Source organism: Medicago truncatula, chromosome 3 (assembly GCF_003473485.1).
Source record: "Medicago truncatula cultivar Jemalong A17 chromosome 3, MtrunA17r5.0-ANR, whole genome shotgun sequence".
Lineage (NCBI taxonomy): Eukaryota > Viridiplantae > Streptophyta > Magnoliopsida > Fabales > Fabaceae > Medicago > Medicago truncatula.
In genome coordinates this window covers 27345224-27360834 of record NC_053044.1, presented here as the reverse complement: position 1 = coordinate 27360834, position 15611 = coordinate 27345224, and the positions used below count along the sequence as shown (strand labels likewise).

The window sequence follows — 15611 nt, the reverse complement described above, 5'->3', positions numbered from 1 at the left end:
AAACTAGATTGTCATTCACAATAAATAGAGTTTCACAGCAACATGGTTCAATTAGGGTTACAAAGAATCATCTCAGACCTAATCTCTAAGAGATTTAGCTACTCATAATTGAGTTTACAAATAGCATAATCAATAGCGGAATTAAAACATACACAAACTGATAGAAGGTTGAAGAAATCGCCCTCCTAGCCGTCTTGAGGTCTCAAAATCGCACTTGGCTCTCTCCAGATCGTCACCCCCTGTTTTCAGAAAAAACTTCAGCTTAAATAGGCACAGAATTTCGCCTAAAATCGTGGCACGATTTAAGTAAATCGTGGCACGATTCTCCTTGAATCGCAAATCGCTGAATTAGGGTTTCGTCAGATCGTGTCACGATTATGCCATCGTGACACGATTTCTTCAATGTCGAAGCTTGATTTTTGTCTTCTAAAATCGTGTCACGTTTTTACAAAATCGTGGCACGATTCTCTTCTTTGTATTTTCTTCAGTTTTCTACTCTTTTGCTGCATAAGTTGCCTTGTGAACTCCAATTTGTGATCAAAATACATATAAAAAAGACTCTACAAATAGCGAATGACGGACTGTCATCAATCAACACCACTTCAAATGTAGTTTTATAAGGAAATATTCGAAAATGTGTGACCCAATATTTTGTACGCCTCTAAATGCTTTTTATGTTTATTTATTTTATTTTTTATGTAATGAATAATATCGGAACATTTTTAGCTTCTTCATTTTTAATGTCCCGGGCGTTAGCAAGGGTAAAAGTCCTAGTTATCAATAATTTAGCTAATCACCATAGAAAAGAAACTGGTATTCGAACAAAGTCTCTATGGGATCAATATTTTTCTTTTTTTTTTTTAACAATAAAAAATGGAATATATATTAACCACCAAAAGCAAACTCCTCTAGCACAAAGTGTGTCAAAGGAATTACTTTAAAAACAAACAGTCAAACAAGCATCCAAAAACAAACCATTAAGTGATGCCCAAGTATCGAAAGGGACTTGAACACCACCTATCTGTACCAAACCTAAAAACAACCTTTTTGGCTTTCAACCAGGCTAAAGACATATATTTAACTTTATCTAACAACATGGGAATATAAGTTACAACATTATTAAAGAGTCTGTTATTACGCTCATTCCATAAAACCCAAACGCACAAAAGTCAAATAAGCTGAAGGAAGGCGCGAGTTGCTTTGCCACCACCTGTCAAGTTCACAAACTGGAGAAAATGATCTGGTAGAACGTTGGTATCTGTAACACCCCGTTACCCAAAAGTAATTAAATAATAATTAATTCAACATCAGAGTAAAACCCAACGGGCATGTCACACTACATTTTCAAATTTTTCTTAAATAGAATATAAAACTATTTAATAAACATCCAATGAAATCATCATTTAATTAGCAGCGGAATATTATCATCAAAACATCAACAACTGTTTAAACCTCCAAAATAATATCTTGGCATAAAGCCTTAACAACATAATTCAACCAACATAGGGCCACAACATCAAGTTCCAAAATAAGATACATAGGAAAGAAAAACAATAATAATTCCCATCCCACGTATCAGAGCCCTAGACACGACACTTGAGCCACCACCAACTACTCAGGATCACCTGCAAGTTACCCATAGGAAGGGCAACATTTTCAAGCAGAAGGGGTGAGATTCACAACAATAAGATATAGATATTAAAATTCGTCAATTGAATCTAACACCCTAAATATAATCAGTTCATCATCATATATTCATAAATATATACTTCATAAAACAACATCATCATCATCAAATCAAATCATCATCATATATGTATATGTATATATACTTCATAAAATAACATCATCATCATCAAATCAATCATCATTATATAGGTATAAATATATACTTCATCAAACAACATCATCATCGTCAATATGGCAACTACAACCAACAACACCGACTCATGCAAATGACATGACAACACCCTAGACTCCTCAATAAATGCAAATATGCACGTGGTACCATAATCAGGGCCGTGACCCACACCGCTGTCGAATGGTTAAAGCATTCTCATCAGGACCTAAGTCCTCACCGCTCAACACCGCTTTTGAACAACTAGTGTTCCACCACTTTGAACGACAAGGCGTTCCAGAGCCGAAGCTCTCCCACTTTGATGTTATGCAACTACCCAACCTGTGTATATCTACATACAACTCAACAAATGCATATATATATGTATATGACTCAACTCTCCATAACTCCACACTTGTATGATTTAATGAATGTAAACATACAGCACCGTCATCAATAGTTCATCATTAATCAATCCAACAATCCAGAAAAATGCACAATTTATCTTAATCATGCTCATACATCAAGCTCCATACAAAACATTCAAACAGGATTCAACAACTCAAGGATATTAGTAATCAACAACATCAATTATATTAGCTTAGATACATTGAGAGGCTATACCCTTATAGACAACTTCCATCCCTACCCCAAGGACCACTCATGAACTCATTAGACCCTTATACAACGTTATATCTTTCCTAAAAACATCTCTATACGTTTAGGATAAATTCCCTACACTTAGGAAGAAGTTTGGAAGCATTTGGAGTGAAGAAAATTGCATTTTAGGGTTTATGGTAAGACAACATCAGTCATACTAAAATTACACATTTTCTGTCAAAATCGCCTCATGATCACCAGAATCGCCTCATGATTTCGACAGTATCAGACATACTAAAATTACAGATTTTTCTGTCAAAATCGCCTCATGATTTCTAGAATCGACTCATGATTTCGACAGTATCAGACATCCTAAAATTACACATTTTCTGCGATTTTCTACCATGGGAACCTCCTTGGCTCCATCTCTTAACCCTAAACTCTCCAAAATCATCCATAAACATCACCATATGATTACCCTATCATTAAAACGTTAACCCATCACTAACCTACCTGATTAACCACTCTTTCCACCATTCAATTCTATGGTTTCTACACTTTTTCATTCAAAACCAATAATCAAAACCTAATCCCAAATTTCTCAATTTCTACCAGAAACATGTTAAATCAAAATCAAAATTACAATCTATACTATTGAAAGTAAATCTCACCCTTACCTTAGTTTTGCAGAAAGATTAAACAGCACAATCGGTTCCTAAACCCTCCCCTCTTGTTCTTGCTCTTCTTCTCCCTTTTCCCAAAACTTGTCTGTTGTACGTGAAACTGCTTTTCTGACTATTTCTTTTCCTAACTCCCCAATACATAACTCCCCTTTATTTCATTAACTCCCCTTAATTCTATTAAATCCTAATTAACTCCCTAATTTCTAAAATAATAATAATTCCCACTAATTTTAATTATTATTTTATTAAACCATATATTAAAATGCACACACCACATAAATCACCAAAAATCATATAAAATCACATGTGAGACTCCAAATAATTCAAAATAAAATAAATAACAACTAGGGCGTTACAGTATCCACACCTATAATACCCAGCCAATGGTGCACAAGCGGCCATAAGGATGAAAAGGTATCACAAGATAAAAATAAATGTTGCGCCATAGAAATGTGGGATCAATATTTTTCTATACCGTAGAAATGTGTGCTTGTGGCCTATCAAGTTTTTTGTGTTGTTATCGGGGGACTTCGGTTTGGTTCTTTTTTCTAAAAAAAATATCTCAATTGAGAAACCAAATATTTTTCTCAAAAATATGGAGTCACTTTATGAAACTTGAGAGCGTTTTAAGGAAATGCTTAGGCTCTGCTCTCACCATGGGATTGAAAAGTGGTTGACTGTTCACACCTTCTATGACAGGTTGCAATGAAGCCCAGATATGTAGTACGTGTGTGTGGGTACGATACATTAGTACGGGTACGCCTATATAAGAAATGTTTGAAGTTCATGATACATTACGGCTAATATACGTTAACAAAATATTTATACTAAAATTTATATGCATGTAAAATAATTGAAAAAAATAAACATTGATTATTGTTCTATACTATATAATCATAAAAGTCACAATTTACCAAAAATAATATATGTTATCAAAATATAAAATATAAAATTTTCGAATAAAACATATTCTATTTTTATTCATATATTAGGGAATCAACAAATGCATCAATAAAAATGTTGATTGATTGAATCTCCTCTCTCCCTCGTTACATTCATCAACAAAAAAACACAATTTTTAATTGGTTAAAGCGAAAAACAATTACAGTGATTCATATCTTAAATTGAATCAAATACACCTCCATTGATTTTTCACAACACATTCTCACTTTTTTACCCTTCATTTTTTTTTCAAGATACGTCATGTGAAGTATCTTACAAGTATCTATGTGTATCTGTCGAGTATCTTATAAGCATCCGATAAAATATATATTTTAAATTAAAATAATTAATTTCGATACTCTGTGGGTACGTATCCGCGAGTATCCGTGGAGTATCAGTATCCAATACATATCTGATATGAGTACATATTTCTTTTAGAGTATCGGACTTTATAGATGGGTTGTCTTACACAACAGCCAGATATGACAGTAGATGCCGCAACATGAGGTGCTTTGATGAACATGAACATATATGACGTTTGATGACAAGCCATGTTACGTTATTTCCAGTATATTTTCAGTCATTTTAGTAGTGAAGATATTATTATATTACTATTATTAAATTGTAAATTGTAATCATTACATAAAAAAATTATAAAAAATGACATGTATTATTAAATTTAATTTCTATCAAATAATTATTTATCAATTAATTTACATTTCCTTTTAAAAAAATTAATTTAAAATTTCTAACATAAATTCCAAAATATTTAAATAAATGTCAATATGATCAATCTTTTTTGTTTGGTTAAATAACCTCGTGACGGTCCTCGTGAGCTTAGCTCAGTTGGTAGAGACAAATGCATAATATATGCAAGATCCGCGGTTCAAACTCCGATCACCACAAAAAAAATAACCCCGTGACTAGGGGTGGGAATAGGCCAGGCCAGGAGCCTGGCCTACGAAAAAATTTATAGGTCTGAGTCTGGCCTATGGCCTATCATAGGCCGTTTTTCTAGGTCTGACCTGACCTATTTAAAAGCCTGGACTGGTCTGAAAGCCTAATTACAGGCCTACTTAACATTAAGGCCATCAAATAGTTCATTTGGCCTACTAAATAGGCTAAACAGGCTTAAAGCCTATTTCACTATAAGTAAATTTTAACTAGATTAAAGCCTAATTAAAAGCCTATAACAACAAAGTCTATTAAGGGACTAATAGATAGAGAAAGAAATGTTTATATTTTTAATGTATGCAATTATTTTAATATAAAAAAAACATTTTTTAATAAATAAGTATTAATAGGCCGGCCTATTAGGCTTAACAAGCTTTTCTGAAAGCCTAAGTCTGGCCTATTTAACCAAACATGCTTTCTAAAAAGCCTAAGCCTTGGTCTATCAACAAAACAGGCCAGGTCAGACTAGGCCAAAGCAGGCCAGGTCGTAGGCCCCTGTAGGCCGACCTGGCCTATTCCCAACCCTACCCATGACGTTCACATATTTTAAATGTGGAGATGAGATGGTTCAATGTTCGTACCCAATCCTTACATATAATTGTGCTTGCAACTAGCGACATAGTTTTGCTTATGGGACAATATGATCAATCTTTTATCCAAAAAAAATTGATCAATCTTTTTACTTGTACTCGATATGTGATCAAATTTTTAGGATAAAGTATGCAATGTTTTTTTTTCCAGAAGGGATGAAATATTAGATTTCAAATCTTTGGAGTAATATACATCCTTTCAAACCGTCAAAAAAAGAAAAGATATATAGAACCTTCCGAGAATATATATAATATGAGTTAGGTAGACCCTTTTTAGAAATTTCATGCCACCGACTTAATGAATTTATTCTGAGATATGTAATTAGGTCATATCTTATACATAGTTATAAACTAGACTTTCCACCCGTGCGGATCGTAGATGTAGTAGACAAAAACAAATCTCAATGCATATTAAAGATAATGAAATATATGGTCCCAAATATATGCAGATGTTGGAATTCAAACCTCAGACACCACACTTATTCACCTTAAAAATATTAATTTTTATCAATCGTGTGTTACTTCATTCTTTTGTTAAAATTATATGTCAATGTTATATTATTGGTATGTTACTTCATTTTTATTTTATTTTTGACAAAATGTTACTTCATTCTTTTGTAAAAATTATATGTTAAAGTTATATTATGTACCTAAAAATAGCTCATTCTTAACCTCAACATGTAAAATGTTTTATTTAAATAATTTTCCTTTTATCGAATATTTGGCATTTATCGTAAATGATACCCTTTAACTGTTTGTCGAAATGTTTCTTCCACCTGTTTATATAGATTGCCAAATTCTGGTGCATTTTGTGGTAGATATTTAACAAAGAGAGTTCAGTTCTAATTTGGATGAAAAATGTAATATTACCAAAAAGAAATGTTGCTATAATCTTTCAAAACCCTTTTATTTCAATAGGGCGATTTGTTTTGTTGAAGAAATAGGGCGATTTGTTTTGAAGAAATAGGGGAAATAAAGCGATGCCGGTTTGCTTTGTTCATGAAAATAGGAGATTAGGTGTGAGCATTAGGGTTGTTCATGAAAATAGGAGATTAGGTGTGAGCATTAGGGTTAAAACAGTAAAATTATAGTTTAAGTTAAAATTAGGGCTTACGGGTTAACTTTAATATATAAGAAGATAAGAAGATTAGGTGAGAGCATTAGGGTTGTTCGTGAAAATAGAAGATTAGGTGTGAGCATTAGGGTTAAAACAGTAAAATTATGCAATAGGGTTTAGGTTAAAATTAGGGCTTACATGTTGACTTTAATATATAAAGAAGATAAGAAGATTAGGTGAGAGCATTAGGGTTGTTCGTGAAAATAGAAGATTAGGTGTGAGCATTAGGGTTAAAACAGTAAAATTATGCAATAGGGTTTAGGTTAAAATTAGGGCTTACGGGTTAACTTTAATATATAAAGAAGATTAGGTGTGAGCATTATGGTTGTTCATGAAAATAGGAGATTAGGTGTGAGCATTAGGGTTAAAGCAGTAAAATTATGCAATAGAGTTTAGGTTAAAATTAGAGCTTACGGATTAACTTTTATATATAAGAAGATAAGAAGATTAGGTGTGAGCATTAGGATTGTTGATGAAAATAGGAGATTAGGTGTGAGCATTAGGGTTAAAACAGTAAAATTATGCAATATGGTTTAGGTTAAAATTAGGGCTTACGGGTTAACTTTAATATATAAGAAGATAAGAAGATTAGGTGTGAGCATTAGGGTTGTTCGTGAAAATAGGAGATTAGGTGTGAGCATTAGGGTTAAAACAGTAAAATTATGCAATAGGGTTTAAGTTAAAATTAAGGCTTACGGGTTAACTTTAATATATAAAGAAGATTAGGTGTGAGCATTAGGGTTGTTCATGAAAATAGGAGATTAGGTGTGAGCATTAGGTTTAAAGCAGTAAAATTATGCAATAGAGTTTAGGTTAAAATTAGAGCTTACGGATTAACTTTTATATATAAGAAGATTAGGTGTGAGCATTAGGGTTGTTCATGAAAATAGGAGATTAGGTGTGAGCATTAGTGTTAAAACAGTAAAATTATGCAATATGGTTTAGGTTAAAATTAGGGCTTACGGGTTAACTTTAATATATAAGAAGATAAGAAGATTAGGTGTGAGCATTAGGGTTGTTCGTGAAAATAGGAGATTAGGTGTGAGCATTAGAGTTAAAACAGTAAAATTATGCAATAGAGTTTAAGTTAAAATTAAGGCTTACGGGTTAACTTTAATATATAAAGAAGATTATGTGTGAGCATTACGGTTGTTCATGAAAATAGGAGATTAGGTGTGAACATTAGGGTTAAAACAGTAAAATTATGCAATAGAGTTTAGGTTAAAATTAGAGCTTACGGTTACGGGTTAACTTAGCATTAGGGTTAAAACAGTAAAATTATGCAAAACTTTAATATATATAAGAAGATAGCTTACGATAGAAATTCTTTCAGAAAGAAAAACCCTACGATCATACACATTCTCTTCTCTTCCTCCCATTCTCGTTTTTTCTTTCTACTCCCATTCTCCCGTTTCTCTATATTCCAACTATGAACATGCTTGGTTTACATGATTCTGAAAAACTCATCTCCAAGGAAAAAAAGTTTACTGATTATGATGATGATCTCTATAAGTTCTATCATCTTGAAGAGTCTCAGATTAGGGCCAACTCAAAAGGGTTTAAGGTAGATTTTCAAATGAGAAAGAATGTTGTAGATTGGTTAATACAAACACACTATGAACAAAAACTCATGCCAGAAACCCTCTATCTTTGTGTCAACGTACTCGATCGTGTTCTTTCGAAAATCAAGTTTGAAGTGACGACAGTGGATAAACTTAAACTCATCGGTCTCTCCTCTTTGTTGTTGGCTTCCAAGTATGAACAAAGAAGTGTGGTTGGTGTTTACGATGTTGAATACATGGCTGATTATATTTATATGCCGGAAGAAATATGTCAAATGGAGAAGCTAATCCTACAAAAACTTGGTTGGATTTTAACGGTTCCAACACCTTATGTTTTTCTTGTTAGAAACATAAGGGCGTGTCTTTTATCCGATGAAGACAAGATCATGGAGAATATGGTGTTTTTCTTTTCGGAAGTCAGCTTGACAAATCATTCTATTGTGTGCGACTACAAGCCTTCATTGATTGCTGCTTGTTCCGTGTATTGTGCAAGGTTTGTTGTTGAAAGGTATCCCTTTTGGAGCAATGATTTGAAGATATGCACAGGGTACTCCGAGGAAAACTTGTGGTCTTGTGCTAATGTTATGATGAAATCGTGCATTCAAATTTGTGGAGATGGACACATGGAAGTTTTTAAGAAATTTTCAAGTTTATATCAATCTAGGGTTTCATGTATTGCTCAAGAATTTCTCAAAATTTAAGAAATTTGTATCAATATGTGACATTTCATTGTCTATCGAAAACCATTGTTCACATCTTGTTGATGTTTGTTTTATCGTTTAATATAGAATGTAAACTACCAATTCTGCAAGCTTCATTATTAAATTGCTTTAATGATTCAATCTAAATTTTGTGATATTTGTTAATGTTGTTATGTTTATGTTGTGAATTTCAAGTTTTGAATTTTTTAGCAAATATCAAAACCTAAGTAATAACTAGCATGAATATGTATTACAGTCATGAATAAATATTAGTACATGATTAGTTAATAAAGACCAGACTGGCATATACGTGTATATATGCCAAAGGTTTGAACCAAGATCACATGAATCATTTCAAATATAAGAAAATCATGAGAGGAAATACTGGTTTGTGAGGAAAACAATGAGGATATCTATCTGTTTTAAATAATATAAAAAGCAGATTATGTTTTTAAGATCTTGGTAAATAGAGTTGCAATATAGAAAGGGGCACCGAAGATATAAGGAATAATTAATAGAGTCAAATTTTGTAGAACATAAGAAAGAAAGCAACATTGATTCAATTGAATGGTAAATAAATGCTTCCCAATTCAACTAAATTGTCTGCTCATGGTTTAGATATTTCTCTGTTTTTTATTCACAATTATCAAGATATAACATGAAACAATTAAGAGAAAATTATGAGGAGTTTCTCTAGGCAGCCCCTTCTAACCCTGAAATATAGAGTTAGTACTTATAAGGTCTGTGACTACATTTACATATACCATCTACCAAAGAAAATAACTCAATAAGTCAAACCTAATCGCTATCTTTTTGCAAGAACCAAATCCTATCTATTATCTCCAATGCACATTCCTATTCCGACTAAGTTGAGGTGAGAAGAAAAAGATACGTCAATGTTACATTTGAAACTCCCTAACGATGATTTTTTCCACACAACATAAGTAGCATGTTGCATATTCTGCCGCTGTCCAGGGCTAAACTGCTGCATCGGGTGCTATTCGGCCAGCAGGTGTATTTCATGAAGCTCCACTTGGTTTTCTGTTTCGATAGTCATTCCAGACTGTGTTGTTTATCTTCTGCCACACATTCCAGATTTCCATTGGTCAGTTTGTCGCCTTGCTACTGTCCAGAATCTGCAGGCGGTTAAAAACCACAGCACATGCGGCAGTATCAGGCACTTCATTATTTATTCTCACATTCTCTATACCGATTTTTCCATTCCATCGCCTGCAAGTCCTGATTACATATACTTGCCACAATGCTGCATGAGTATTTACCAAAAGATAAACTCAGTAAGTCAAACTATAACAAAAGAATAAAATAGTCAAACCATATATTTTGAGTTCAACTCGGGGATATCCTCCTTTTGACTGAGAAATTTATCTACCACATATTTTGAATCCAACTAAAAATCGACCAGCTTAAAATCACTTATGTTTTTGCAAGAACAAAATCCTCACTATCATCTCTAATGCACATTCCTATATCGACGAAGTTGAGGTGAGAAGAAAAAGATGCGTGAATGTTACATTTGAAACTCCCTAACGATGATTTTTTCCACATAACATCAGTAACATGTTGCATACTCTGCGGCTGTCCAGTGATGACCTGCTGCATCAGGTGCTATTCGGCCAGCAGGTGTATTTCACGAAGCTCCACTTGGTTTTCTATTTCGATAGAGTCATTTCAGACTGTGTTGTTTTTCTGTTGTCACACACTCCTGATTTGCATTGGTCAGTTTGCCACATTGCTATTGTCCAGATTCTGTAGGCAGTAGGCGGTTAAAAATCACAGAAGCAGAAGCAGTATCAGCCACTGCTGCAGTCTACTGCAAATCAGGCCAAAAATCCGCCCCTCTGCCATGGTATCAGAAAATATGCGCAAGATGTCCTCCAAACTGTCATTACAAAGAGGATCCCCTTTACAGGTTTTTCCCTTCCATCGCCTACAACTTCGATAGCAGGTTATCATTTTTTTTTATAATTAAATTAACAATCTCTTTGTTTATTTATTCTTACATTTACGTAATTTACGTAATTTTCATTTGTTGAATCTTATCTTATAAATCTTTTCTTGGGACAGGACTCTTATGATTTTCATTTGTGTGTGTCGTTTATTGTTTTCACCTAGTAGATTTCTTTAAATTTTATTGTTGTTTGATTGAGATGACTTGAAACATTTCAGAGAAAGTAGAGGCCTAAACTTGACGTCTTCCCAGTTCCCAGAGATCTTGTGCATTCTCCTTCATTTAGAAGGCATTAAAGTTAATGCAGTTATGTCAGCATCTTTATTAAATTACTTTAATTCTTCCGCCTATATTTTGCGGGATTTGTTAATATTAATGCAGTTATGTTTTCGTAGGATTACGTTGTTACGGCCTGATTCTCATCCAGAGGAAGTATATCTGGATTAGTTTCTCCATTGAATTGATCTACTGTACTGTGATGAATGAATTAGAGTATTAGCAACATCAGTACAGTAAAGGTCTCTGCAACAACATTGTATTTCATCAAAGCACAAAGAACAAATTGCATTTCTTCAATAGAGCTTTATCTAGACCTCTTGATAAAGATCATGACTATATTGATGGGAGATAATAATGCCATGGTTGAGCAATTAAGTGGAACCAGAGATTTCTCAAAGTATCTTGTTGATGGATACTGCATCAGAGATCTGTGAAGAGCTTAAACAAGGTGATATTTTCGATACAGTGAAGCAAGTTGATTGCTCCATTTCCATTTATTACTGTACTATATTGAATTAGAGTATAAAACCAAGCAACATTAGGACAGTTTTAAGGTCATATATATTGGCTTAAACACAATAAAGGGGAAAATTCACAGTATGAAATTACCTGAAAACAAAGTATCCATCTGCATGCCTGCATACATAATTGAATTCAACCAAATCTCCATCACGTGATTCCGGTCCTTCCACTTTAGTAACATCTGATTTAAAACTAATTATTTTTTTAACAATAACAAACTAAGTATCTACACTTCTATTTGAAAGAGGCATGTAATGATCAAATACTGCTAACTTATCTACTGACATACATTGTGGTGTGGAGAACAAAGTTCTAAATTGAGCCGCAAGTATGATCACAAGTATAATGGTTGCAACGATATTGTACCACATTAATTACAGCTGAATTGGCCACATTTGCCCTTGTTTTGATGCAATGTCAAAGTTTGCACCATAACAACAACTGCAATTTAAACACACGAGTTAGCAATCATTTTGGTCATTGATTGTGTCCAACGCTATCACTATAGTCGTTGAACAAACCAAAACTACAATGCCTCTAAAGATTGTTGAAACAAAATGGAATTTAGACAATGCCTCTAAAGTTTTTATGATAGCAAAGTATTGAAGAACAGTGGGATATGCTAATATGTATTCAAGCATGCAGGATCATAGATTAAAATTTATCAAAGTATTGAACATATATAAGAGCATTTGAATTGCAAAAGAAGATGAAAGACTTAGTAGAAGATCTGAAGAAAAGTCAACCAGAAGTCAAGGTTTTGATCAGAAGTGGAAAAACCGTCCATTAGCTATTGATGGTCAGACTCTTGATCATCAGACACTGAGTCACCCAGACTCTGAAGACTTAGGAACCATGCCAGCTTGTCCTCTTTTGAAGAAGGGTCGCTTTCAAAATCTAACCAAGTACAATTTGTCTTCTTCTGGATCACGTGCTAAGTCAAATTCAAGGACAAAAGGAATAAAATGGATATTTCCAATTGCAGCAAATGAATTTTGAATGTCTTTTCAACGACATTAACCATATTATACAATATTCCACCGTTCATGATCAAGCTTCTCAATGACTCAAACTTATGTGTTGGCACCTCTCCAACGTATCTCATTTCCTTCTCTATATAAGGAGCTAAAGACTTGAAGAAATAATAAGACTGCAGTTTTTACAAGTGCTCTTACTCTGTCAAATTCAAAAAACACAAACACTTAAGAATTTCTTACCAGGTTCATATCTTAGAAATTCCAAAGTCTTAAGAGTCTGACTTTGTATTGCAATTTCTTACACCTCTAATTGTATATCTAGTGTAAACCAAACAAACTTTTATTTGATTGAGTTAGATTGTCAAAATACAAGTTGGGGGAAAGTTATATGGAATCCATATGTTCCTCCCTCTAAATTCCTTTTGATTTGGAGATTATTCCACCACAGACTGCCAACTGATGAGAACTTGCTATCTAGAGGTCTATACTTCCCATCTGTCTGTAACTTGTGTTGTAAGGAACCTGAAACATCTAAGCATCTATTTTTTGGCTGCACCTTTGCTTCTTGTATTTGGAGTTGGCTTGCTTCTGTTATCAACTGCAATGTTAGCATTTCATCAATTGAGGACTTGAATACCTTGTTGAACAAGCAATGCTCCCTACAATGCAAGGTGGTCCTGATCTCAGCAGTTATTCATTCGGTGAATGCTATTTGGTTTGCAAGAAACCAAATCAGATTCAACAACACTAAGATCCAATGGAGGTCTTCAATTGCTAGAATTATTGCTGATGTTAATCTCTCTGGCAATTACACTAGTAAAGTTTCCTCTCCATCTATTTCTGATTTCGTGCTTCTGAAGAATTTTAATGTTAATATCAATCCTCCTAGGGCCCTTACCATCAAGGAAGTGATTTGGCAACCTCCAATCTTTGATTGGGTTAAATGTAATACAGATGGTGCTGCGTCTGGAATCAGTGGATTGGCTGGAGCTGGTGGAATATTTAGAGATAGCTATGCAGATCATTTGGGTAGTTTTACTTTGAAAGTAGAGAATGGCAATGCGCTCAAAGCTGAGTTAGTAGGAGCCATGACAGCAATTGAGATAGCTGCTAGTAATAATTGGAGGAAATTATGGTTGGAGACTGACTCCAAATTGGTGGTTTCGGCTTTCCAATCTGGTTCCATAGTGCCTTGGCAGTTAAGACAGAGATGGAAGTATTGTTTATTTACCATTCAATCTATGGATTTCGTTGTGTCACATATATTCAGAGAAGGTAACCATTGTGCAGACAAGCTTGCTAATTTAGGTATTTCGTTGATAGATTTGGTTTGGCTTAATGATGTTCACAATAGTATTAGAGATGATTTTGCCAAGAACAAGGTAGGACTTCCTTGTTTTAGAATTGTTTTTTGATGGGGTTTTGGCCTAGTCCCCCCACTTTTTTGTGTTTATCTTGTTACCTTTTCTTTTAATATATATATTAAGGGTGGCTCTTTTCCCCCTTTTTGAAAAAAAAAAAAGATTAAGTTAGATTACAAGAAGTCTCTTTCAGTTGTGATTGTGCATTAGAAGTCTCTTGCTTGTATGCTTGAGCATTTGGAAGTCTCTTCCTTGTGTGCTTATTCATTTTAATCTTTTGTGATTTTAGTGAAAATCTTTTGAAAATGTAAGGAGACTGTATTACTATAATTGTTTTGTGTCTCTCCTCCTCTTTCTCTCTCTCTTTCTCTCTTGGTGTTTGAACTAACCTGCTGTATTCAGAACCTAAATAAGAATTTGAACTCACTCAGATTCTGACCATTAAAACACTTATTTATTTATTTTTGAAAAAACAAACACAATTCAACCCTTCTTTCTTGTATTTTTTCTCACCTTCAAAGATTTTACAATTATCCAAGTTTGTGTTTTTTTTTTAATTAATTTTTGTTATTCATGGAAATAGGCAATGCACTATGTGCAACAACAATGTCAAAATATTAAAATCTATATATGCTGATAGAGGGAAGATATTATGCGATATAAAATATCTCAAATGCTAAGAACAACTAAAGTTTTGTACCAAAAACAAAAAAACAACTACAAGTTTAAACCAACTTGCTATAAATATAGACTATAGTCGATTGATGATTCAGTTGTTCCTCTTTATGCATTCAAATTCATACATATGATGATTTTTATATCTAAGAATAAAGATTAACACTTAATTTGTATATCTTTTTTTAAAGAGTTAATTTTGTATATTTGTGAGTATGTTTTCATAAAAAAAAAAAAATTAAGAACGGTAAAAATCACTTTTTAAATGTATACAAATATATCTAAACTACCAAACAAAAGTACTTCTAAATTGTAATCGTTTCGTAAAAAAAAAAAAAAAACGTATTATTAGATTTAATTTATAGCAAATAATTATTTATCAATTAAATTTACATTTCTTGTTAAAAAAATTAAATTTAAAATTTCTAACATAAATTCCAAATCACTCTCATATATGCATATATGCGCTTCTTTATTGATGAAGATTTTTGGATTAAAGGAACATATTTCTAACATTTCTTTCCAACATATGCTTTGAAAGTGCAACCATTGCGCAATTTTTTTTGCTAAGCTTGCTCTTAAAGACTAGGCGTGACTTTTTGACATGCTCCTCCATCCAAGTTGAAGTCAATGTTGAGGCTTGATGCCATAGGGTTGAGTGGTTTTTCTTCTTTATCTTTTGTCATTCTAAAAAACACTCAATATGATCAAATTTTTAAACCAAAGTCTATGCCATGATTTTTACGGAAGGGATGAAATGAAATATTAGATTTCAAATATTTGGAGTAAGATAAAGATAAATGATATCCTTTCGATCCGTCAAAAAAAGAAAAGATAGATCT

The 15611-nt window shown here is 33.2% G+C and overlaps 2 protein-coding genes and 1 non-coding gene across 3 annotated transcripts; 2 read left to right on the top strand and 1 right to left on the bottom strand.

Annotated features, from left to right (window-relative positions):
• Positions 1 to 3679: 3679 nt before the first annotated feature.
• LOC112420533 (small nucleolar RNA R71) lies at positions 3680 to 3783 on the bottom strand. Its single transcript, XR_003010713.1, has one exon. It is a non-coding gene; the product is annotated as a small nucleolar RNA R71 (small nucleolar RNA).
• A 4369-nt stretch (positions 3784 to 8152) lies between these two features.
• LOC11437621 (G2/mitotic-specific cyclin S13-7) lies at positions 8153 to 8986 on the top strand. Its single transcript, XM_039832017.1, has one exon. It carries the CDS (start codon positions 8153 to 8155, stop codon positions 8984 to 8986), a length of 834 nt encoding a protein of 277 aa, XP_039687951.1.
• Positions 8987 to 11563: 2577 nt separating this feature from the next.
• On the top strand, positions 11564 to 14148 carry LOC112420184 (uncharacterized). The gene is made up of 2 exons (XM_024778865.1): positions 11564 to 11664; positions 13182 to 14148. The coding sequence occupies exons 1-2, from the start codon at positions 11564 to 11566 to the stop codon at positions 14146 to 14148; spliced, it is 1068 nt and encodes a 355-aa protein (XP_024634633.1).
• Positions 14149 to 15611: the final 1463 nt, after the last annotated feature.

Excerpts from the sequence above, each read along its gene's own strand:
- LOC11437621 (XM_039832017.1), top strand. The coding sequence starts at position 8,153 with ATGAACATGCTTGGTTTACATGATTCTGAAAAACTCATCTCCAAGGAA.
- LOC112420184 (XM_024778865.1), top strand. The coding sequence starts at position 11,564 with ATGACTATATTGATGGGAGATAATAATGCCATGGTTGAGCAATTAAGT. Across the intron at positions 11,665-13,181 it reads GGATACTGCATCAGAGATCT|ACTGCCAACTGATGAGAACT; the intron begins GTGAAGAGCTTA and ends ATTCCACCACAG.